Here is a 25,451-nt window from a genome sequence, read left to right as displayed (position 1 = left end):
CTGGAACTCACTCTGTAGACCAGGCTGGCCTCGAACTCAGAAATCTGCCTGCCTCTGCCTCCCAAATTCTGGGATTAAAGGCGTGGGTCATCACCACCCAGCTCTAGCGTAGTTCTTTAACTAGTGCCTGAGCCTGTACCCTGAGATGCGGCCTCTCTTCTACTCTCATGTCCTCTCTTCAGTCATGCTTTCCCTACATCTTGTAGGTGCCCAGATCCCATATGTTCCTCTCAGTTGGCTTTCCTGTCCCAAGTCCTCAGATTTGCTGTCATGTCCCTGTTCTGCGTGTGACTTGGGCCCTTCCCACCTGCCCAGCAGCAGCGCACTCCTGGCACCAGGCCCAGTTTTCTCATCACACTGGCGAGAGGCTGCTCTGTGGGAGGTGTGCCTAGGCTCACCTTTGTGTCTGTTGGTAGTGTTGAGACAGCTGCAAGCCAGCACCGCTTGTGCGTTTAACTCTCACAGCCTTGGCAGTGGAGCCGCATTGGTTTGCTGTTTGCTTCTCAGATCTGCTTTAGTTCCCAGCACAGCACAGTGCTGGTTGTACAGCTCTGGTAAGGGATCTACATTGAACCTCGTAGGGTATAGGTTGTGGGTCTTATCACAGTGCAGCTGTCTGTAGTGTCACCCAGCTAGTGACCTTAGCATCAGGAGTCCTCCTCTGTGGTGAGTGTTTTGCCAAGGAAGTGTGAGAGGCTTGTTTCCGGGGGGCCATTTTGGTAGAAGTCCTAGGTGTTGTCAGGACGGCGGGGGAGGGTGTAGCACCTGCTTGTCTAGAGTCTGTGTGACTCGCTTGTCTTTACACAGCCAGGTCCTGCCCACCTATGACAGCCTGGACGAACCATCAGTGAAGACCATGAGCTCCATATTTGCCTACTCTCTCAACGTGGTCACCGCCTTCTATGTCATGGTAGGAACTGTCCCATGCCCTCTCCTTGATGCTGTACAGCAGCACAACACACTGCCATGTGCACTCAAGGCCCCATGTGGCCTCTGCCGTCCGTCTGTAGGGGTTGCAGACAGACCACTGGCTCTCACCCTTTTCCGTGTCAGCATCTGCGGGTGCACTGTGTTTGTGGTGACCCAGAGCATTTCAGGTCCTCAGCTGAAATGCTTGTCTAGAGTCTGGGTGACTCACTTGTCATCCAGGCGCAGGCACCTCTGAGCTGCTTCTGTCCTGGACCGTGTTGTATCTTTTTCTGATTTTGTAGAAAGAGTATTACTTTGTATTCCTAACTGGCCTGGAACTTTCTATGTAGATTAGGCTGGTCTCAAAGTTAGGGTGCTGCTCCTGCTTTTGCTCCCCAAGTGTGAGGATTATAGGTGAGCACACCACACCCAGCTGTGTTGACATTGTCTAGTCTGAAGAGCTCAGGCCTCATGGCCACAGCTAGTTCCAGAGTGCTTTAACTCCACATCATTGTTAATTCTCCACAGGTAAGTATTCCCACTAAAAAGTTTGGTGCTGAGGTGGCTGCAGCCAGCTACACTTGTGTGTGGTGCATGGGATACCCATGTGGGAAGACGCCTCAATCCACAAACATTATGACCATTTTTGTAGTTCCCTCTCTCTCCCTCTGACAAAGCTTTTCTGTGTAGCCCTGGCTGTCCTGGAACTTGCCTTGAAGAACATGCTGGACTCCATTCAGAGATCTGCCTGCCTCTGCCTCTCAAGTGCTGGGATCAAAGATGTGTGCCATCACCACCTGACTCTTCTTATTAATATACTTAAGTTCTGTAGTTATTTATTATGTCTGTCTGTCTGTCTGTCTATCTATCTATCTATCTATCTATCTATCTATCTATCTATCTATCTATCTATCTATCTGTCTATCTGAGACAGGATCTCACAGTGCCACTAAAGCTGGCCTGAAGCTCACATGTAGCTTAGGCCTTGAACAACTCCTGATTCTCCTGCTTTCTCCTCCCAAGAATGGGGATTATTATACTACATCCGGCTCCTCTGTGTTGTCTTTAAGTAAAATTATAGAGATCAGTAAGCTGCCTAGTTGGTAGAGAGCTTGCCTTGCATCCATGACCCATAGTTTTGATCCCTAGAACCATGGAGGGGAGAAATACCATCTGCAGTGAGAATGTAAGCATGCTAGGGTTGTGCCTTAGCTCCTACCCTTTCCTATGGTAAGTCTTCTGAGTGGTCATTGGAGCATTGTCCAGTCCTGCTCTTCTTCTGTCCTCTTAACCCCACAGTTATTTGACTGTTCTTTTTTTTTTTCTTCCAGTTTTGTGTGTTTGAGGCAAGGTCTTACTGTGTAGCCCAGGTTTGCCTGGAACTGTCTCCATCCTCCTGCTTATGCCTCCTGAAAGCTGAGATCACAGTCATGAGCCCCTACACCCAGCTCTTGATTGAATTTGAAACTAGATTAAGAGTGGCTCCTCTGAAGGAGGCATTCTAGAACCTTCCTTTTCATTTTTGCCTCATTTATGGTTCTGTTAAGTTATACTGACATTGCATGTCAACAGCAGTCTACCTCTGTCATCGGGAGCCTCAGGACTGAAAGGCTGAGGGGTGCTGTTGTCCTTGGGAGCACTGCCGTGCTTCTGAGGCCAGTCTGGGACAAAGACAGGCAGACAGGGAGACAGGCAGTTAGAGAGTGATTGGTGGTGGAGTGGCAGAGACAGAGCTGGCTACATTGCTGTTTCTCCTCCTCCAACAGGTTGGGTTTTTTGGTTACGTCAGCTTCACTGATGCCACCACAGGCAATGTACTGATACACTTCCCCTCCAACCCGGTGACAGAGATGATCCGAGTGGGCTTCGTGATGTCTGTGGCTGTGGGCTTCCCCATGATGATTCTGCCGTGTAGACAGGCCTTGAACACACTGCTATTTGAGCAGCAGGTACAGTCCTCTTCTGTTCTCTTGGGTTAGCTCTGTGTTTTCATGGTCCTAGGAGCATTGTTTCCTAGTTAGAAATAAGCAGACTGCACGCGTGCGTGCGTGCGTGCGTGCGTATGTGTGTCTGTGTCTGTGTCTGTGTCTGTGTGTGCACAAGAAACTTTCAAATACAGGGATAGAAACTAAAGGCTCTCTGGTCTTTGCTTGCCCTGGGGTTGCCTCATGTCCATCAAACCTCTCCATCCCCACTTTCCACCCTTGTTCACAGGGTGCCCTTTCCTGAGTCTGGCAAGTTAGCTCTGCTGCCTGGGCTGTTTCTGGGATGGCAGCCTCTGCTCTAGTGCCCGACATCTTAGACGGTATACGTAGTCTGTGTGATCAGCCAGGAGTCCTGGTGGCCAGAATTACAAGGTCACTGGAGCACTTTGGTGAGAGAAGCAGTGCTGGTCCTAGCCTGTAGACTTCAATAGAAACAGCTGGCACAGAGCTCCTACCTGCTGGAATCGTGGCAGTGTTGGTGTTTGTGACTCCTTCCCATGGACTTGCCTGCCAGTGACAATAAAGAGGCCCAGTGCCACAGGCTGAATGCCCTCACATGCTAGCTTCTAGTGTACCTGTTAGTTTTGTGTACCTGGATGCTATGCAAAGTAGAATTTAGGACTTTGTCCCTTGAGGGACAAAGATGAGACCAGCTCTATGACCATAGGCTCCCCCTACTGTACCCTATCCTTGCTGTACAGCCTTGCCTAAGGGATCCTGAGGCCACTTCTCACTGCTTAATGTGAGCTTAGCGTGTGCATGTGTTTCAGGTTGGAACATCATTTTTGCATAATGTAGCCATTCTTTTGCAAAGTTGTTTTGTTTTGTTGAAATAGGGCCTTACTATGTAGCCCTGCCTGGTCTAGATTGCTATCCAGACTAAAGTGGCCTTGAACTCAAAGAGAATTAACCTGTCTCTGTCTCCCAAGGGCTGATATCCATCTCTTTTGTAAAGTTAAATGTCAATAATGGAACAAAAGTAATTATTAAGTAAGTTCACTGCCAGACAGTAGTAGTACATGCCGTTAATCCCATACTAGGAAGGCAGAAGCAGGTGGATCTCTGTGAGCTTGAGGCCAGCCTGGTCTACAGAGGAGTTCGAGGACAACCAGACTCACACAAGAAACCCTGTCTTGAAAAACAGTTCACTTGCTTCTTGGCCTCTCCTTCACTGCATGTGGCTGCCTCCCTGTATCTGTCTGTTTACAGAGTGACTTTCCCTTCCCTTTCCTTTGTTTTCGGTGGATTTACTGGGAGCCTGTTTGTGTATTCATGGAAACCTACAACATCTCTTGTTGATGGCTTTTCTGCGTGTCCTTAGGAATATCTGACAAAGAGGTTCCTGCTTCCTCCTTTAGAGAATTTCTTGGTCACCTTCCAGTGTGCTGTGACTGGGGTTCCTGGGTTACGTGCAAACTGTCACCCTTATTCAATGAAAGATTCCAGCTACAGCTACCTCAGTCCATCCTGGGTTAATGTCTATTATGAAAATAAGTTACTTTGAAATTCTAGTTCTGGGAGGCTCAGTTATTCCTAGCCCAGGAATGATCATTATGTTAATCAAGTCTTCCTGTGTGTCAGTTCATGTGAGGATCAACAGTTTGATGGGGAGATACTTCTGTTGTCAGAGGGAAACAGAGGCACATAGCTGGTGCTGCCAGAGCCAGGATCTGAACCAGGCTGTGTGGGACTCTTAGGCATGTAGACTCTGAGGTCAGCTCCTCTTGTGGTGCCACACCTCAGAGTGCCCTGTGTGCAGGCATGGATGGCAGGGTGTTGGGATATGCCACATCAAATCCTTCTCCACTTTTCCTCCTTTCTGGATTTTGAAATTGTTAAGTGTCCACCATGGATCTGTTGGGAATGATGATAACAGCTTAGCGTGTATGTGTGCGTGAGTACATGTGTGCATGTGGAGGATCAACAGGTTCTCTGAAGGTGCACCTTGACAAGAAGCTGACTTACTCAGCAGGGTTGTCCCTCTGGAATCCACTGTCCAGTTTGTCTTAGCTCTAAGAGCAAAACCAAAACCAAAAACAAATGTAATACTAACATTTCAAAAGAATATTGTAAGATGTTCAGGCCTTGTCAGGAGTAAAGCACTTATGGCTGCCTGGCATTCTGTAGGCTTCCATTAAAGCCTCTCAGCCAAATCTGATTATGTTAAATCTGATTACACTGGAACAGTCACCTGCCAGGTGAGCTCCCTGCTAGCCTGTGCAGAGACAAGATTGCTTGACAGAGCCCTGTGTGGTGTTATGCCACTGGAAAGTGGTCATTTCAAAACTGGTTGTTTTTTTTTTCTCTTTCATGTAGCAAAAAGATGGAACCTTTGCTGCAGGAGGCTACATGCCCCCACTCCGGTTTAAAGTCCTCACCCTCTCGGTGGTGTTTGGAACCATGGTTGGTGGGGTCATGATCCCCAATGGTAGGTCACAGCCCTGCAGTGATTGGCTCTGATGCCTCTTTCTGCCCTTAGTTTTGCTCCATTCCTCTTGTTGCATGGCGGACCCAGGGTCATGTCCCTGGCCCATGCTTAGAATTCAGTGTAGATTCAGAGTAATCTCCCAGAGTCTCCTGTCATTTTCTCTAGTATCCTAGTAGCCACTGTGCCTAGAAACTCAAAGTCGTACCCATTCCCCAGCAGGCTGGTTGCCACTTGGTGTCACCAAACACAGGGGCAATGGCTTCAGCCAGCCAGTCCATTGTATCCTTTTCACACATGTCTTAGAGCAAGGTACTAGGGCACTTGCCAAGTGATGGAGTGTGTATACTAGGCCATATGGAGCCAACTTCTGATGTGCTGTAGGAAACCCCCTGTGGTTGGCCATTTAAAGATCAGCTGTCAACAATTTCCCAGGATGCCCTGCTCTGACAAATCTTAGTGGAGGAAGAAGAGGAGGAGGAGGAGGAGGAGGAGGAGGAGGAGGAGGAGGAGGAAGAGGAGGAGGAGGAGGAAGGTGAAGATGGTGGTGGAGCCCTCTGGATACAGCAGATGTCTGCCCACTGGCACTCAGCCATCCTTTACAGCCCAGTGAGCACAGTCTCCCAGTCACCCCTTGTTGTCTGTTCATTTGTAGTGGAAACCATCCTTGGCTTCACAGGAGCGACGATGGGGAGCCTCATCTGTTTCATCTGCCCAGCTCTTATCTATAAGAAAGCCCAGAAGAATGCCCCCTCAGCCCAGGTGAGTGTGCCCCGCTCCTAGGCCACCTGCACCTGTCCCCTGGGTAGAGATGAGAATTGCCTGGCCCCTGGCCAGTCAGTCTAGTCAGGAGAGGTAGCAGAATAGAGTCTCCAGCCCACGGTCTTCAGACAGGTTCTGTCACACAGCACCTTATCAAACAGTGTCTTATCACACAGCATACTTGGTCAAGGAGAGGTAGGGAATGGGCCATATAGGTAGCTCGGTCTCTGCTCCATGTGTGTCAGGGCCTCCCTAGAGAGGACACGTTCTCCACTTTCATAAAACATGACACTAAACCTGTTAATGCTGTGACTCAGCTGTTCCCTCCAGGACAGACTCACTCCCACAGCAAGCGCCACCGCTGCATTAATGAGTGTTCTAGGAAGATGATGTATGTACGCAGGTGTGGGTGTGCTCCAGCTTGTTTGTTTGTTTTTTTGGTAATATAGCTTTCTGCTGTCTTTGCCTAACATCCACAGCAGGTTGCCCTCGACCACAGGTGCCAGCATCCAGTATTGCCGTTTATTTTTAGCTGTGTCCTAGGAGTTCACTGTACGGAAATTCCATACTCCTAGTCTCCCACTTAGGCATCTCTAGCTTTTGGCACAGGTGTTCCCCTGTACATGTGGATGTATCTGTAGAAAGTGTTCCAGAAATGAGACTCCTGGTCAGAGTGGGAGCCTCCACCTGTGCCTGGTGAGGTCCTGACTCTAAGGTGTCTATCACCATGTCTGCACTTTCCTTGGCTTCCACACAGAGAGTGGGATCATCATTTCAGGCACACAGCTGCTTAGGTTCTTTCTCTGTGACGTGCCTGTGGTTTCTCTTCCTTCTTAGGAAACTGTTGTGTGTTTCCTTATTGATGTGTACTGGTAGGTGTCTAAGAAAGAAAGTGTGGGCTTGGACACTAAGAGTGAGGCTTGCAGTTTGGACTCCCAGCACCCGTGTAAAAGCTTCGTGGGCATGGCGGCCAGCCAGTAATCACAGCACTTGAGAGACAGAGACAGTGTTCCAGGAGCAGGCTGGGTTAGCTAGACAAGTTGAATCAGAGAGCTCCAGGCTCAGCAAGAGACCCCGCCTCAGAAAAGTGAAGACGATACCAGGCAACAGCCTTGGGCCTCTACATACACAAACACTGAAGAGAGGTGCAGTGTGTGTAGCGAACAGTTCTTATGTACAGCTTCACTTATTTTGGCAGTGTGACCTGAGCCAGAAATTTCCCTCCAGACCAAATTGGAAATCCTGGCACCCCAAAACTCCCTGTGAGCCCCTCTTACCCACTGACCCTGCATCTCAAAGAAAAGGTCACAATTGTCTCTTCTGGTGGCTCTAGCTTAGTGCAGTGGAGTCTCATGGTGTCTGTTCCATGTGGTGGTTACAGTCTCTGCATGAGGGCCTTACTGTTACTCCGGTGATCTGTAGGGGTTGCTTTGTTTGTTTGTTTTTGAGACAAGGTTTCTCTGTGAAGCATCTGTTCTGGAACTCCCTCTGTAGACGGAGGTGGCCTTGAACTCACAGAGATCCTCCTGCCTCTACTTCTCAAATACTGGGATCAAACGTGTGCAGTACTATCACCCAGTGATTTATAGAGTTTTTGGTTCATTTGTTTTTTGTTGTTTGTTTTATAGGAGTTTTTAATGGATTATGTATTTTTTTCAAAGTATGTATACTTTACACTTGTTTGGCTTTTTTTTTTTTAAATATCTTTCTTTTGTTTATTTTTTATGTTTTTATTTTTATTTTTTTTTAAAGATTTGTTTATTATTATGAATAAGTACATGGTAGCTGTCTTCAGACATACCAGAAGAGTGTGTGTACTGGCTGGTTTTGTGTCAACTTGACACAAGCTGGAGTTATCACAGAAAAAGGAGCTTCAGTTGAGGAAGTGCCTCCATGAGATCCAGCTGTAAGGCATTTTCTCAATTAGTGATCAAGGGGGGAGGGCTCCTTGTGGGTGGTGCCATCCCTGGGCTGGAAGTCTTGGGTTCTATAAGAAAGCAAGCTGAGCAAGGCATGGGAAGCAAGCCAGTAAGGAACATCTCTCCGTGGTCTCTGCATCAGCTCCTGCTTCCTGACTTGCTTGAGTTCCAGTCCTGACTTCCTTTGGTGATAAATAGCAACATGGAAGTGTAAGCTGAATAAACCCTTTCTTCCCCAACTTGCTTCTTGGTCTTAATGTTTGTGCAGGAAGAGAAACCCTGACTAAGACAGGGTGTCAGATCTCACATTACAGATGGTTGTGAGCCACCATGTGGTTGTTGGGATTTGAACTCAGGACCTTCTGAAGAGCAGTCAGTGCTCTTACCCACTGAGCCATCTTGCCACCCATTTATTTTGTTTTTTAAGACAGTTTCTCTGTGTAGCCCTAGAATTCACTCTGTAGACCATACTTGTCTTGAACTCAGAGATCTGGCCTGCCTCTGCCTCCCAAGTGCTGGAATTAAAGGTGTGCATCACCACTTATTTATTTATTTATTTATTTATATTAGATATTTTCTTTATTTACATGTAAATTTTTCCTTTCCCAGTTTCCCCTCCAAAAAACAAAGAAACAAACAAAAACAACAAAAACAAACCCCTGTTGCCTCCCCCCTCCCCATGCCTGCCACCCCACCCTCTCCCACTTATTGACCCTGCCATTCCCCTACACTGGGGCACAAAACCTTCACAGGGCCGAGGTCCTCTCCTCCTATTGATGATCGAATTTGCAATCCTCTACTATACACATGCTGCCAAAACAATCAGACCCATCCATGTGCAGTCCTTGGTTGGTGGTTGAGACCCTGGGAGCTCTGAGGGTACTAGTTAGTTCATATTGTTGTTCGTCCTAAGGGGCTACAAATGCCTCAGCTCCATAGGTCCTTTCTCTAACTCCTTCATTGAGGACCCTGTACTCAGTTCAATGGATGGCTGTGAGCCTCTACATCTGTATTAGTTAGGTACTGTCAGAGCTTCTCAGGAGACACTTTTTTTTTTATTAAGAGCATCTCTTTCCCCCCATTAATTACATTTACATACTTTGTGTACATGTGTGTGCATGTGTTCTCATGTGGAGGTTGGAGGACTTGTAGGAGTCATTTCTCTCCTACCATCTGGATTTCAGAATTGAACTCAAATTGTTAGCTTTGCAGCATGCACCTCTATGTGACAAGCCATCTCAGTAGCTCCATTTAAACTTTTAAAATGTATTATTCATAAGCTAATGGATGTTTTCGTGTGCCTAGTGTCCTTGAAGGCCAGAACGCAATTGTGAACCTCGTGTGGGTTCTGGAAACTGACCCATGTGTCCTTAACCCATTGAGCTGCTTGATGGCACTGTATTTTGAAACAAGAGGAACTAACTTTGTAGCCCAGGTACTGGGTTATATGTGTAAGTTACTTTATGTGGCACTGGATATCTCTTTTGGTGACAGAAGTTCTGGATTTTACTTTGGCCCAGTTTATTGGCTTTTCTTTCCTTAGTGCTTTTTGGTTCTATTTAAGAAAAGTAGAGATACCTGCCAGTCCCAAGTTCTAAAGATCTATTCTGGTGGCTTTCATCTTTCACCCCACTTGGGATCAACCTAAGTGACACAGGACTCATGTGGCGGTCCAGTTGATCCACACTGTCTCCTGCTGTGTCCTGTTGTCTATTTGAGACTCTTGGTGGCACCTGTGTTGACAGGCGTGCCGGTCCCTCCTGTATCTCTTCTGCCTGTTTCATGTGCTGAGCCTTTGTACTCTTCCTCCATGGTTGGTACTGGGAGGCCATCACTCTCCCTCTCAAAGGTGCTCCTTGTCAGTGCTCCCTGTCAGCAGTGCTCCTTGCCAGCAGTGCTCCTTGCCGTCAGTGCTCCCTGTCAGCAGTGCTCCTTGCCATCAGTGCTCCCTGTCAGCAGTGCTCCTTGCCATCAGTGCTCCTCCGCATGCTTGACCTGCTCTGAAATAATTGCTGACATTGTCATTGCTGACTAGATTGTAGAGGTGATAGCAGGTGATACTCCAACTGGCAGTATTGTCTTAATATTTTTAAAGCTTTATTTTGAGTTGTGTATATATATGTGGGTTTGTATGTTTGAGTACAAGTGTGAGCAGAGGCCAGAGGCATTGCCTCCCGTGGAAATGGAATAACAGAGTATTGTGAGCTGTCTGACATGGGTGCTGGGAACTGAACTCACACCTCTGAGAGCATGGCGTGTGCTCCTAGCAGCTGAGGCATCGCTCCAGCTCCACACAGTGTTCTCTTGCCCACAGCCTCATAGACTCTTCATTACTGTGACAAACGCCTATGAAAGAGATGTAGGAAAGATTGATTTGGGCTCACGGTTTCAGAGTTTTGGTGTGGTCCTTGGTCTCATTTTTAAGTATGAGTTACAGTGATGGCAGTGTGTGCCAGAGCTGCTTACCTGTGGCATCCAGGAAGCAGAGAGAACAGCCAAGATGGAGGAACACCACCCCCATAATGCCACAGTATCAGTGGATTGCTTCTTCCCCTGATAAAAGCAAGGCCTTTGGAATCCTGTTCTCTCTCAGTGACCGGTTCACCGGTCAGAAACCAAACATGCAACACTTGAGCCTTTGGTGGGATGCTTCAAATCTAAACCCTAACAATTTCTAGATATTTGGGGGTTTTCAGTAACTCTTTGTATATTGGAGAGTTTCAGCTCCTTGCCATTGGTTAAAGTGTGCATCATGGTCTGATGTATGGCATGTTCTGTGAATGCTCAGGCCTAAAGTCACAAACTGGGCCTTTCTTTAAAAGTGTTGCCGGGTGGTGGTGGCACACGCCTTTAATCCTAGCACTTGGGAGGCACAGGCGGATTTCTGAGTTCGAGGCCAGCCTGGTCTACAGAGTGAGTTCCAGGATAGCCAGGGCTACACAGAGAAACCCTGTCTTGAAAAACCAAAAAAAAAAAAAAAAAAGTCTTATCAGTTCTGAGAAAGGTACAATGATTCCTTGTTGTAGACTTTGCCTTGTGAAGCGCCTGCCCATGGTCTGTGGCGATCCCATCCCTACATGGTTTTATAGCCGCTTATCTGCTCTGCTCAGGGTAGCTTTTTCCACTCTTTGACTTGGTTTGTTTTGTTTGGTGTGTGTGTGTCTCTGTGATGATTAATATTGTTTGTCAACAGGATCTAGAATCATGTAGGAGACAGTCCTCTGGACATGGCCACATTGGCCTGATTGATATGGGAGGAGCCGCTCTAACCACCATCCCAGGGCCTGGGGTCCAGGGCTGACTAGAGAGGAGGGAGTGGGCTGAGCACTAGGACTAATCTCTACTTGCTGACTGCGCATGCGTGTGACTGGCCGCCTCACGTCCCGCCCCCACCATGCCTTCTCTGAGCTTGAGCTGCTTTTGTCTGGTGTTTTGTTATAGCAACAAAAAGAGCAACAAGCAGTCTTTGGTCTTCTTCCTCCTAATGTGCTGGTGTGCAAGGGTAGATGTGTAAAGGAATGTGGCATGCTGCCTGCTTCCTGCAGAGTCAAGTGCTTGATTAAGGCAAGACTTTCCACTTGTCTTTTTTTCTTGTTGTTTTTCAAGACAGGGTTTCTCTGTATAGCCCTGGCTGTCCTGGAACTCATTCTGTAGACCAGGCTAGCCTTGAACTCAGAAATCTGCCTGCCTTTGCCTCCCAAGTGCTGGGATTGAAGGTGCCCACCACCACTGCCCAGCTTTGTTTTTGTTTTTATGAAACAGGATTTCATCATGTAACCTTAGCTGTCTTGTAACTCACTATGTAGACCAGGCAGCCTCTGCCTCCTGATTGCTGGGATTAAAGGCAGTTCCATCCACCCCAGGCCATTACTTATTAATGTGAGGGTGGGGTTGGAGTGTGTGTGTGTGGTGTGTGTGTGTGTGGTGTGTGTGTGTGTGTGGTGTGTGTGTGTGTGGTGTGTAAACACAGATCCTCATGATTATACAGCAGCATTTTACCAACTAAGCTACCCCGCAGCCCTCAACATTATTATTGCTTCTGTTATGGGTGGCTTCTCACGACAGCATTCCTACACAGCTCTTTGATTTTACAATGGGCTGAAGTTCATACACATTTAGTAGATGCTGTACATGGAAGTTTGACCTTCTCAAGTTAGTGATGTGTAATACTCTTTTGGCATTGGCAGCAATGGCAAGCTGTAAGTCCCTTCTAGCCCACTCTCAGAGAAGTTAGTGACACTAGAGATTATGGATGGTAGCTGGGGTGATGATGAGCATGTCTTTAATCTCAGCACTCAAGAGGCAAGAGGCAACTCTCTGAGTTCGAGGCCAGCCTGGTCTGTAGAGTAAATTCCAGGACAGCCAGGGCTACACAGAAAAACCCTGTCTTGGGAGAAAAAAAAAAAGACTAGAGATGGCATGATGGTTAGTGTTAATCGTCAGCTTAACAGCACCTGTAATCACCTGAGAGACAAGCCTCTAGGCATAACTATGGTGGATTAGATTAGGTTAGCCTCTGTGCATGCTTGTGAGGGCTTATCTTCATTCCTAGTCAAATGGGAATACTCACATTAGTAGTGAACTAGGACCATCCCTGGGTGGGGCATCATAGAACAAAAAATGACCTGGTGGGGTTTACCTCCCTCCCCTTCCTGCCCAGGATGCAGCTGGCCAGTAGCCCCAGGCTCTTGCCACCTTGGCTTTCTTGTTACGGGGAACTAACTGTACCCTGAAACTGTGCCAGAGCAAAGCCCTGCTCCCTTGGGTGCTGTTGTCGGGGGTTTATCACAGCAGCAGAGGAAGCTAAGGCCCAGGTGCATTAGCTGCTATTTCCAAATTTAGGTAGTTTCAAGTTACCTTGGGTTTATCAAGGTCTAACCCCATTGTAAATCTAGGAGTGGTGGCTTCAGTTCTGATTGATGTTCTACTTTTGGTCCTTAGTTTTCTATGGTTTGCTCCTGTCTCCCGGCATGCTTAGTATTTTTCAGTCATGTTTAAGGTTCTGAGTCTAACCCTGCAGTGTGCCCTATGACATCATGGGCAGCGGCTGTAGCTAGCTGGGGTAAACCTGGATTCAGTGTGCCTTCGTTCTTAGGACCTCGGTTAAATATTGTCAGCCCTCATGTTGCTGATTCTCACTATCTTCCATCTTGGCAGCTACTCTGTTCCCTCCACGCTCTGCTCTCCCCTGGCTTGTACTTCAGGAGAACCGCATATGGGCAGTATGCTTGTGTGGGCTTTTGTTCTCACCTTCAGGCTGTGATTGCTGGAGCCTCTGCTCCAGTTCTCAGTGCCCAAGCTGGTGAGTCACTCTGGAGTCTAGACTGTGGCCGTTCTGAGCTTACCTTGCTCCCTAGAGTTGTTGCCAAGTCGCCAAGCGGCTGACCTTAGTGTTCTCATCTAGCGCTGTAGTTAAATGGGGAAAACAGTGGACACCAGCCTTTCTTGATATGGCAGTTTGGTAGTGAGGTTAGCTCATTGCCTGTTGGATGGCATATCATTTCCCTAGTTTGTCAAGTCCTACTGTTTAACCTCATCAGTGTTTTGGGGAGGGTAGCATGGGAGGGAAACCTAGTTAGAGAGACTTTCTTCGGACTGGAGAGTTGCTCGCCAGTGAAGAGGATCAGTGGCTTCTGCATGGTGCTTCATGACCTCTGACCTTAGCGGGCATGACACAGCATGTGGTGCACACTTGTGAAGGCAAAGCCCTCATACACATAAAATAAAATTTATAAATGTAAAAATTAAAGGAAGAAGGATTTTCTCAGGCTGGGCAATTAATTCAGCATGTAAGAGTATTTCCTTCTCATACAGAGAATCTGGGTTGGGGTCTCAGCACCCACGGTGGCTCACAGAGTAAGTCCCTGCTTTCTCACTCTGTTGGCCTCATCTCAGTCTGCTGTTGGTCTCTTCCCCTGCTCTTCTCACCACCACACCTGCTACATTTGCTTGGTTTTTATAGCCTGGTCTTTGAGACAGGGGCTTGTGTTGCCCAGGCTGGCCTCAAACCTTCCACATAGCCAAAGATGACCTTTAGTTTCAGATCCGTCTGCCTCTCTGTCTCTCAGGTGTGCACCGTCATGTAGTGCTAGAGATCTGACCTAAGGCTTCATATGTAGTACACCAGGTCTCTACCAATTGAACCATAACCCTTACTTGTCTACATTGTGACTTGTCATTCATTGTCTAACCCTTCCTTCCTTCTGTCCTTCCTGCTTTCTTTCTGTTGTTGTTGTTGGGTTTTTGTTTTGTTTAGGTTTTTTTTTTTTTTTTTTGAGACAGGATTTCTGCTATCCTGGAACTCACAGAAATCTGCCTTTGCTCCTGAGTGCTGGGATTAAAGGCCTTTGACCTTATCCTGGCTTTCTAACTCTAAATTCTCCTCTTTCCTCATTGTTCTTATAAATAATGTTCTCGTTGCTGTTTGATTTGTTTTATGAATGAAATTTGAATCAACTGATCTAAGAAACGTAAGGCTCCCTTTTGGTTTTGTTCTTGTTGGAATGCGTTAAGGCTACAGAAGCACTTTAGAAAAAAAAAAATCTTGTGCAGTACCCACCATGAGCTTCCTGTTCTCGGCAGGTGGCCCTGGCTTCGATGACTCAGCTGTCGCCTTGGGTCTTCTCAGTCTGGCTCCTGTCTTCTGTACTTGGCTTCTGTATGGGACCTGGTTGTTTGTGGTGCTGACTGTAGGCATTTATGTGCAGGGAACCTATGGATTTCCATAGTCGTTTTTTCCTGTTCACCTCACTGAGCCCTCCCTGGATCTCTTGGCTCACATCCTTCTTTCTCATCACTACATTCCTGTTTCCCCTGTCTGTGTGGATCATTGTGTGCCTATTGTCATGGTGCCTGTGGTGGGAGTGGGCAGTTTGGAGTCATCTTTATGCAGCTGGGACTGCCTCTATATGTTGCCCTACATAGATGATCATTCCAGCCAGCTAGGGTATGTTGGTAGCTTCCATACTGGGGAAAACATACTCTGGAAGTGTGGCCAGGTCTGAGAACCAAGAACCATGCCCTATCCCAGCTGCTCCTGCAGAAGGGACAAGCTGAGCCAGCTCCTCTCAGGTTAACTGAACATTTAGCTCAGTGCAGTGTTCACTCTCTGCTCAGGGACCTCACAAAGAGCCAAGAAGGAGTTCAAGGCTGATGGGCAGCTGCTGTGGAGGTGCTGGAGGGAAGGAAGGATAATTAGAAAGCATGACAGTGGTCCAGTGAACTACAACAAAAGCCTAGCTTCACCCAGCAATTGCTTTCTGTCTCTAATCCTGAGCGAGACTGGCTGGCCTTGCTGGTTGCTATTTGAGGATCTCCTCTATGAAACCAGCAGGGGGTGCTGTAGTCCCGGGGACACTTACAAAAGTAGTGGATTACTCCAGGAAAAAAGGTTCTGCTGGCCCCACTTTGGGATCAGCTGATCTTGGGCAAGTGTGAGTGGCACACACCTGTGCAGATAGCAGTGAGCTCTCAGCAGGTCAGCACCTGTCTTGTAGCCTGCTAGAGTGCGGTCCCTGTGGCAGGGGGACCTGCTCACCCACACTGTTGGCCCTGGTACCGGAATCAAGGTGCTCTACTTCTGAGCTGGGGCCTAGCCTTGGGAGTATGTTCTCTCTGAAATTCAAGTGTATGGATTGTTTTGTCCAGAACAGAAAGGCGTGTTGTCTGCCCAGTCCTAGGGCTCTACCGTGTTAGGAGTTAGGGCTCCTCATGGGGCCACAGTGGAGCTCCTTGAGGGAATGGGGAGAGAGGATGTTTATGGACTGTGGCCCTGGTCAGACCATTTCCCAAGCGTGAGCTTAACTGTAGGGGGTGGATTTGTGTCTTTTTCTGGCTGTCTCTGGACTACATTAAGATGGATCGATGCCAAAATTGCAGTCAGCAGGGTGCTCTGAAATCAGATGTCTGGCACACCGGATCCTGCTTATCGACCAAGATCCCTGCTTCAAAAGCAGCTCTTCCGCTGCAGGAAGCTGTGGCACAGTTCTGGGAGCTGGGCCGACTCTGAGGCTAGGTTGGTCTTCTCCATGGGCCTGAGGCTGCCCTGGGCTGGCTCCCCCTTCCTGACTTTCTAGCCTTCTTTGCAGTGGAGAGGGCTGGATTCCCTTGCTCAGAACTCCAAAGGAGGGGCTGGAGCGATGGCTCAGCAGTTAAGAGCACCGACTGCTCTTCTGAAGGTCCTGAGTTCAATTCCCAGCAAACACATGGTGGCTTACAACCATCCATAATGAGATCTGATGACGTATCCTGGAGTGTCTGAAGACAGCTACAGTGTACTTACATATAATAAATAAATAAATCTTTAAAAAAGAAAAAAGAAAAGAAAAGAAAAAAGAATTCCAAAGGAGCTGTTAGCACTGCATCACAGTCCAGTGGCAGTCCGGATACCGACCCACAGCCCAGCACAGCTCAGGAACAGTTTGGGACCCTGGGCTTCCCACACTACCCAGGATGGATGGATGTTCCTGCTTGTTTCACTCACTAACAGAAGCCTCATGCCTGTGGTCAGTAGTACTTAGTGTTCTTTGGGTATGTTCTGCTCTGGCTATGGCAAAAATGTCACCAAGAGCTTCAGTTAGGTGCCTGCGCAGGCCACCACCACAGGTGAGAATGTAGTTTGATGTCTTTAGCCTTGTTGTTCCCATGGCTCCCTCAAGCTGAGTAGGTCTGGAGCTCTTGCCTGTGTCTAATGCTGCTTCGGAGGAGAGGGTGAGTGTATGACAACGGGTAAGCAGAGACAGAGCAAATAGCTTACGTGTGTGTATTGGGGTGAGTCCAAGCAGTAAGAGGAGGCTAGAGACCGTCAGCTGGGTGTACGTGTGTGCTGGTGTCCAGTAGACACCCTTCCAGCACGCAGAGCCTGTTTCCTTGGTCTCCGGAAATGATTTGATTGTGCATCCTGCTGGCCTGTGCTCTGTGGAGCAGGACTCAGCACTGTTTCCGAGTGGAGGTCAGAGCACCCTGAGGTAGGAGCAAGCACACCAGGCACCCAGTGCATTGAGTCTGTTTTCTGGGTCCCATACATGGTGGTTAGAACACACTACACACTTGTTCTGCAACTGTACAAGTCCCTTTGTAAGTCGATCTTCATTTTCTACTTACCATGTTTCTCAGTGTGCCTGTATGCTCTGAGTTGGCTTTCCCACCTATCCTCAAGAAATGGAGGGTAAGTGGGGACTGGGGACCTCTTGTCTTCTCTGTCTGGAGAACTTTGTGAACTCAGTTTCTAAGGTAGATCATAATGGGGATTTTTCTTTTTGTTTTGTCTTTGAGACAAGATTTCCCTATGGAGCCCTGGCTGTCCTGGTACTCGCTCTATAGACTAGGCTGCCCTTGAACTCAGATCCCCTGACTTGCCTCCCAAGTACTAAGGTTAATGGCGTGTGCCATCACACCTGGCCTGCAATTGGAGTTTTTCAAGAAGCTTGTCTCCTAGTATCAGCAGACTTAATGTTTTTTGTTGTTCTTGTTGTTTTATTTTCTGGGTGGTAGTGTTGTTAAGCTCAAAAAGCTGAAGGTTGAAATAAATCATTCAAAGTCATGGATGAAATGCTACCTTCCCTTGCTAGTCTCCATGGATTTGGTGAATGATAGTCCCCACTGAAAATAACCAACCATTGGAAATGACCAACAAATGTCTACCTTTGGTCCAGGCTGCTTAGGAGAGCCCACTTGGCTGGGTGCACAGGGGACAGAGTCCCCCAGGCTCTGTCGCCATCAGGGAACTCGGATTCTATTAAGGAACAGCAGCCCTTTATCTTCTGCACCACTCACTGCTCTCCAGGCCTCGCCTGCCCCACTAGTGAGTGGGAAATGCATTTAGGGAGAAACATTTTTTCTCATGGCTTCTGCAAAAGGTCATTTCTGCCATCAGCTGGAGAAATACTGAGTGTGTTGCGCTAGGTTAGAAAGTGGTGTGGGAGGCTGGCTCTGTTAGCCTTCCAGAGTCAGTGTCACCCTGAGTAGGGCATTTTGGGTCCAGACCATGATGCGATGCTCTCTCTTGGCTCCTTCAGTGACTGATTTAAACATCCATCCAGATCCTCTGACCTTTGTACCCTGAGCCTGGCTTCTGTTCTTTACCAGGCAGCGGAGCTGAGGGACAGGAGCCTTGAAAACAGAGGGGCGACCTAGGACAGGACATGAGGGCACAGTACGGGTCAGAGTCTGCCTCCTGAGGTAGCCTCAGGACCAACCAGTGATCACTGTGCTACCTCGCACCTTGCCTTCTTGGGGAGCTGATGCTGCCCCAAGGCTGTGACCTTCCTTGTTTTGTTCTCCTGAGATGACCTCCACAGAGCTAAGAAAAGAGTTCAGGGTGTGGTGAGGGCAAGGGCCCTGAAGCCCTGGGTACTGTAGAATGCATGTACTGACTGAGGGGCTACAGGTAAGATAGTACCCCACATATACTTTGGCTCACTGGATAGCCATGGTTCCTGCCAAAAGGGTCAAGGGCTCTGGCTAAGAGGCAGCCTTGCCGGCTCCTCTTGCAAACAGTGGAACCAGGGGTTACTGCACCTCAGGAAGCTCGAGGAAGCCAAAGCAAGGCACAAATAGCAGCACCTGGGAGCATCCCAGACACACAGTGGAGAGGTGGCTTAGCAGGTGTCTGGTGGCATGATATGAGGGGTTTGTAGTACCACAGAATTTATTGTCAATTGTAGGGCCCTTCGGGAGGAAAAGACCCTGCAACACATTGAATATAGCCCTAGTGGGTACTGATGACCACCTCAGAGGAGAGGTGAAGCCTGTATCCCTGTTTATCCTGGCATGGTATCAAACCTTGCCAGGTCAGATGTGTCCAGCTGTTATTTGGAATTGATGTGGGTAATGTGATGATGGACTATCCAGCCTATGTGGCCCTCATCCCCTGGACAGGCCTACACTTTGGGGTCCTTTGGGAGCACATACCTAAAGAATGATATGCACAAGCCACCACTCCACAACGGATAGTTGCCCAGAGAGTCTTGAGAAACTTGAGCTTAGCCTGGCCTTGTGGTGCACAACTCATCCCAGTACTTGAGGCTGAGGCAGGAAGTTTGTGAATTTGAGGCTAGCCTGGGCTATGTAGCACCCTGTGTCAGAAAAGGAGAAAGAGAACCCTGCCCCTTCCAGGAAGCTTCAGCGTCCCCACAGCCTCAGCTGGATACGGGACTATCATCACTCCTTCTGTCTTGGGGTCTTTGGTCCAGGTGGTGCTCTGGGTCGGCCTGGGCATCCTTGTGGTCAGCACACTCACCACCCTGTCTGCGAGCGAAGAAGCTCCTCTGGACTTGACACAAGAAGCTCGCAGCGGCCGGCGAGGAGATGCTGAGGGCGCCATGAAGGTGGAGGCAGCCCGGCTGTCAGGTATATACACAGCCCCGACCCAAATCCCTGAACTTCCGTGGTGTGAGCATTCTCAGAACCAACTCAGGGTCATGGGTAGTAATTTCCAAGTAACCTCTTGGTCCTTTCTGCTTCAAGGACTTCAGTCCCCTGTTAGTAGCCTTTGTCCTGTGAGTGATGGGGCTAAGTGGGAGGCTCTAGGCTTCAGCCCAACCAACCCCATTCTATGAAGCTATGCATTCTACATGGAGGCTGGCCAGTGTACTGCCACCTCTGTGCAGGTGACGGGGATGGCACAGGGCCAGCCTGGGCTCAGATCTTCATGGCTGGCCATTATGAACACTAAAAGGTACGTACATTTATGCATATTGCCCACATCTGTTTGTTTTGAAGATGTTAAGTTTGAGCCAGTTTTCTTCTTGACAAAGCCAGCTAGTGTATCTCAGCTTAGTTCACTGTCTTATGTTCTTTATCCTTGCCATTACTGGCCATACTGCCTCAGCAAGGGTCTTGGTGGTGCCCCATCTCCCCCATCTGTACTCATGCCACAGGGATCCAGGATGTGTGTTTTCTGAGTCACTTTCTGTGTATGTCTGTTTAATCTGGTTGATGCAGCCCAGGCCTTCCCAGGCATTGCTGGTAAGGGTAATACAGGGCCAGCATTAGCCATCAGGCTGAGACTCCAAGCCTGCCTGGCAGCTGTCAGTGTCAGCAGACATGGGTGTTTTAGCAGGTACTGTCTTGGATAACAGTAATCCTGGCTTCCCTCTCTGGCAGTGGTGGGTGTTACACATTAGACTAAAAGTCAGTGAGGTTTGGGTCCAGATTTATGAAACATCTATCTAGCTCCAGCTCTGGGGAGGCTTGAGTAGGGAAGAGCCCTATCCTCCCTGGCAGATTCTGAGCCATTTTGGAAGTGTTGGCTCATTGCCTGCCTCAGATACAATGCCTGTAGTGTACAGAAGAGAAGGTCCTATTGAAGGGCACTCTGTAGGATGCACCTGCTGGATGCTCCTGAGCTCTTCCCACTGTGGATGCCGAGATCTTCGGTTTCTGTCATCTCTGTTGGGCTCCACATCCAATGCCATCGCCTTGGTAGCTGCCCCCAGGTGCTCTCATCTGCCACCCTCCTTTATTCAGCCCAGAGCTTAGGTAGCTGCAGATGTTTTCATCTGTCTTCCCGGATTGGCAAAGGCAGAGAAGAGTCCTCCTGTCCCAGTTCCCAGGAATCAAGAGGCCAAGAAGTCAAAGTCACTGGGGACCCTGGTAGATAGCTGGGGTTCCCAGAGGCTGAAGACAAAATGATGAGAAGTCACAGAGGACCCTGTGTAGTGTGGCCATAGAGTTGGTACTCTGGACTGGGAAGAGGTTTGCTTGAGGAAGGAGGTGCACATTGCATGCCCTCCCTAGTGGATGAAAAAGTCTGATGCCACTGCCCATGCCACCAGCACAGGACAGGTGTTGATATGGGAACGGCAACATGGAAAGGGAGAGGTGCATGGTAGTGACAGAGGCATCCTGGTAAACTCCGAGCTGAATATGCTTCCTTGCTGTGGGTAGTGAGGACATCATGGCGCTGGGTACTGTTAAGGTCACCCCAGCAGAACCCTGTGCAGTTGTGTTTCATTGAGTTGATTATTAGTTTCTCCTCAGTCTACTCCCAGGCTCCTATGGCTGTCCTGTGTATGACTGTCCTGTGTATGACTGTTCTGTGCATGGCTGTCCTATGCAGTTTCTAATCAGAGCCAGCAGCTGTGTCCCATCTCTATAGAATGTTCAGGCAGCCTGCTCACCTGTGCCCTCTGAGGCAACATCTGGTTTCCATTTCTTCATGAGGCTATAACAACACACATGGCTCCTCTCAGAACCACATGCCGTCTGTTTTTAGCTAATTCTGTTTTCTAGCCACCCGGCCTCCTGCTTAATTGAGGTCTTGCCTGGTTTGGGCAGGGCTGGGACTAAGAGCCTTCTCTGACTGCCCTGTCAGCTGCACCATCGAGTGTGAGAGCCTTGTTTATTGATCTCTTTGATGTTGTGGGGTCACAGACAGAATCTGCTTGCTCCAGTGAAAGCCCAGCACGTGCTATGACTGCATTGTACTCTCACATGGTACAGTCGGAGGCCCCATGCTTGGCCTCGTGGACCTTTGGTGAGCCTGGCTGAGTTCCTGTGAACACTCAAGAAGACAATTATCCATTTAAAAAGTCTAGTTAGGCCGTCTATCTCTGTGCCAGATGGTTCCCTAGATGATCTTGGGGACGATTTGGATTGTGCGGTAGTCTGGCTCCTCCTCTGAACACTTGAGTGCTGTTGCTTCCTTTCTTCCTCTTGTCCACCCACCTTGTATACCCTGGGGCAGGACAGCTCAAGCCACTCCCCAGTTCCCCTTCTCCTGCAGCATGGGGGGCAGCACTGGTTAGTTAGTGGGAAGTAGAAGTTAGGGGGCCATGCCAGGCAGTCATGGGGTGCTGTGGGTGCCAGGTACAGGTGACCTCGGTTCCCCGTGAGGCATATCCCAGCCTCCCAGAGCGATACAGCTGTATCCCAGAGTCCTCCAGGGAAGACCTTTCCTCTGCTGTCTTGTCATCATCGCTCCTCTCCCGGACCTTCCATGGTTTCTGCCACTGCCTGCCTTGGCCACTTGTGGAGGTGGCAGAGGCCCCAGCTCCTTTGATAGTGTCAAGATTCATCTAGGAGAGGTCCTGCTGGATGTCCCTCCCCCTGGCTGACCTCTTGACAAGGGTCCTGTCACCTCTCCTCTGGGCCTTATGAGGTTTTAATTTACGTCATGTGCTCCTTAGTCCTACTATTTCCTCGTTCAGTTTTTCTGCTAACTATCCAGGAGTGGGCTCGCTGCCTTCCCTGCTGTGACAGTCCTCGTGGAATGTGCTGCATCAGAAGGGTTCCCCTCGGGTAGCTGCTGGCCTGCGTCAGACCTGTGTGTGCTGTGGGCTGTGGTGCTGCTCAAGGGGCGCAGTGCTGGCTTTCCCGTGCACCTGCTGCATGTGCCAGTTGGAGGAGGAACCAAGAGTGAAGGGCAAGGAAGGCTTCCTTGCTGATGCCAGCACTCTACAGTGTCGGTCCTGGTCATTAGCTTAACCCCCCAGCTCTCAGGAGCGTATTGTGTGAGCCATAATTGGAAAGATGAACTATGGAGCCATCCAGCTAAGCCCAAAAGATTGGGTTATAAGTCAGACCTCAGCAGGTAACACTTTCCTCTCTGAAGCCTGAAGAACAAAGCAGAAACTGGTTATTAGGAAAGCTCCCTAGAACAGGGGCTGGCTTTCAGAAAAATGTTAGGCCATTTCTCTTGCTTGCCTAGGAACCTAGGTTGTTGAGCTTTTGAGAGGTGGGACTGTTCTTGCACCAGTAGCATTTCATCCATAGGTGAAGGGTCTTAGCACCTCTGGGTTGGATGCCAGCATGCAGGGGTGAACATGAGCACAAGAGGCCAGTGACCAGCAGACCTCCATTGAGATGTGGGGGCCTGCTTTCCAGCTCCTCAGAGGTGGAAGCAGCCTCAAGCCTGGTAGTTGGGTGGGGTGGTAGAACTTGTCTCCAAGAGAGCCAGGGGCTAAGGGGAGGGGAGAAGGAAGGAGAGGACTTCCAGCCTGTAGCAAGCCCTTCTCCACAGCAAGGCCTCATGAGGCTGGCCTTTGAATAAAGAAGGAAAGGGCACTGTGAGTAGAGCTGCTGTCTAGGAGGTGGGACTCCTGCCTCTCCATTAGGGACGCACTGCAGCAGGTGAGCATGTGGCTTGTCACCTCACTGGTCCATCTGTGCATGGGAGGACAAAACATGGGTCTTTGCTGGCTCCTGTTACTAATACGGTCAGTGGGCCTGATGACCATAGGGGATAGCCTGTAGAGTGCGTGAGGAGTTCTATTCATTGAGCATTGGAGTCCCACTTGGGGCCACACCAGGCCTTCACTTCTTGGTTGTCAGTTGGCCAGTGAGACAGGTGAATCTGACCATTACACTGTTTCCTGTTTCCACCTTATGGTTGCCTTGAAATTGGAAACAAATGGGAGGGGGCATGCAGGGTGAGAGCTGCCAGCTTTGAAAGTTGATGTTTTGTTGTGGCTGAGGGCAATGTCAACATCCATTCCTGATGAAAGGTCTGTTTCTATCTTGGAGAGCCCATGTCCAGTGCTGGCCAGCAGCCATGAATTACTGGAGCTCAGCTGCTGGTAATAGGGCCCAGAAAACCTTCAGAGCCTCACAGACCTCTGCCTGTCAGTCCACTTTCTATCTTAGAATACAGACAGGTTGCCGGGCAGTGGTGGCGCACGCATTTAATCCCAGCACTAGGGAGGCAGAGGCAGGTGGATTTCTGAGTTTGAGGCCAGCCTGGTCTACAGAGTGAGTTCCGGGACAGCCAGGGCTACACAGAGAAACCCTGTCTCGGAAAAAAAAAAAAAAGAATACAGGTTTGGCATTCCTGAGAGGGCTCTCAAAAGAGCATCAGGCCAACCCCATACCTGCGTGGTCATTGAGCCAAACGCTTAGCTGCCATGTGAAGCCTCCTGCTGGGCTCCCGGACAGTGAGCGGCAGGCTGCCTCCTCACCTGAACATGAGTGAGACACCACTCAGTAGATTTGTCTTTTGCTGTTGTTTTTAAAGATTTTTTTTTTTTCTTAGGTGGATGGTGGTGTCTCAGGCCTTTAATCCCAGCACTTGGGAGGCAGAGGCAGCAGGATCTTTGAGTTCCAGGACAGCCACAGCTACAAAAAAAAAAAAAAAAAAAATCCAGACAAACAAAACAACTTAAATTTTTTCTTGTATGTGTATGGGTGTTTCCCTGCCATGTTTATTTGTATACCATGTGTATGCCTGATGCGTGAAAGGCTTAGAAGATGCATCAGATGCCCTAGAAGTAGACTTAGAGATGATCTGAACCCCTATGTGGGTGCTAGGGACCAAACCAGGTCCTCTGCAAAAGCAGTCAGTGCTTATAACCACATAGTCATCTCTTCAAATCCTGTTTTTTAAGTTTGTTTTTCCTCTGCTTAGTTCTTCAGATCCTGTTATGATTGCCCAGCACACGGAACGTGATTTTTGTTTTTTTGAGATAGGATTTCACATATCCCAGGCTAGCCTGAAACTAGCCCGAGGATGACCTAGAATTTATAAGGTTCCCACATCCACCTCCAAAGCACTAGGATGATGCCATACCTAATTTGTGTTCTGCTGGCGCCGAGCCCTGGCCAGGGCCTGTGTGTGCTCCCAGCTGGGCTAGATCCCAAGCTCTCAGATGCAGGCTTTCTCAGTGAAGCTAGTTTTCTCCAGTTCTGTGACCACACTACTATGCTGCGGTTCCTGAGGGAACATGGATCCCTATGTATTTGTGGGCATGTGAAGAACAGCTTTGGCAGCCTCTCCTTTCACCTTGTGGTGTGCATTTCCCCCACCAACTGCAAAAGGTTGACAGGCCCACCCAACCATGTCCTTAAAGGCCTTTCAGCTCAGGCCTTTGGGCAAGCAGTTGGTCCCTGCTGGGAGATCCTAGGGACATTGCCTGGCTGTGTGCTCACACTGCCACCTGGTGGTTGTGGACAAGTATTACATAGCATGTCATCTGTCTACAGGTCTAAATTGAATTGTGACATTTTTTATTATGAATGAAAAGGAAGGATTCTGTGCCGTCTAGCTGATAATCATGATTAAACAGAAAGAAACCTACCTCCATTCTGCCATTTGGCTTCGATATATGGTCTTGGTCTTAGGAAGATGGCCCAGCCTATGCTGGTTTCTGGTGGCTCACTGTGCTGTGCTTGTAGTCCAGGACCCCATTGTAGTTGTTGCTGAGGATAGCCAAGAGAAGCTAAAGCCGGCAGAGGACAAAGAGGTACTGGAGCAGGCCCAGATCAAGGGTCCAGTAGATGTGCCTGGCGGGGAAGCTCCCAAGGAGAAGCAGGAGGCTGCACAGCTAGATCGCCCCGGCCAAGGTAAGTGCTGAACAGCACCAGCTGCCTTGACAGAGAAAGGCTTACCTAGCCCTGTGAAAGGCTCGCATGTCTTCCTCAGCCCAGACCTGTGCTCCACCTTCCCCTTGGCCCATACAGCTGCCCACTCCTGTTCCTCTTGTGACATTACCATTCTAGGAGTCTTGGCAGTCCTCA

At 49.0% G+C, this 25,451-nt stretch overlaps 1 protein-coding gene across 6 annotated transcripts in view; it reads left to right on the top strand.

Moving 5' to 3' along the window:
- Positions 1 to 25,451, top strand: part of Slc38a10 (solute carrier family 38 member 10) — a 49,220-nt gene that overhangs the window by 17,413 nt on the left and 6,356 nt on the right. For all 6 annotated transcript variants that reach the window (XM_031351200.1, XM_031351198.1, XM_031351203.1 and 3 more), the window contains 6 exons: positions 808 to 910; positions 2,676 to 2,858; positions 5,211 to 5,322; positions 5,975 to 6,081; positions 19,193 to 19,349; positions 25,110 to 25,277. In XM_031351200.1, the coding sequence (XP_031207060.1) occupies positions 808 to 910; positions 2,676 to 2,858; positions 5,211 to 5,322; positions 5,975 to 6,081; positions 19,193 to 19,349; positions 25,110 to 25,277 (830 nt within the window). The remainder of the gene's footprint in view (positions 1 to 807; positions 911 to 2,675; positions 2,859 to 5,210; positions 5,323 to 5,974; positions 6,082 to 19,192; positions 19,350 to 25,109; positions 25,278 to 25,451) is intronic.

This window comes from Mastomys coucha, unplaced genomic scaffold (assembly GCF_008632895.1).
Source record: "Mastomys coucha isolate ucsf_1 unplaced genomic scaffold, UCSF_Mcou_1 pScaffold5, whole genome shotgun sequence".
Lineage (NCBI taxonomy): Eukaryota > Metazoa > Chordata > Mammalia > Rodentia > Muridae > Mastomys > Mastomys coucha.
This window is presented reverse-complemented; position numbering and strand designations above follow the sequence as displayed.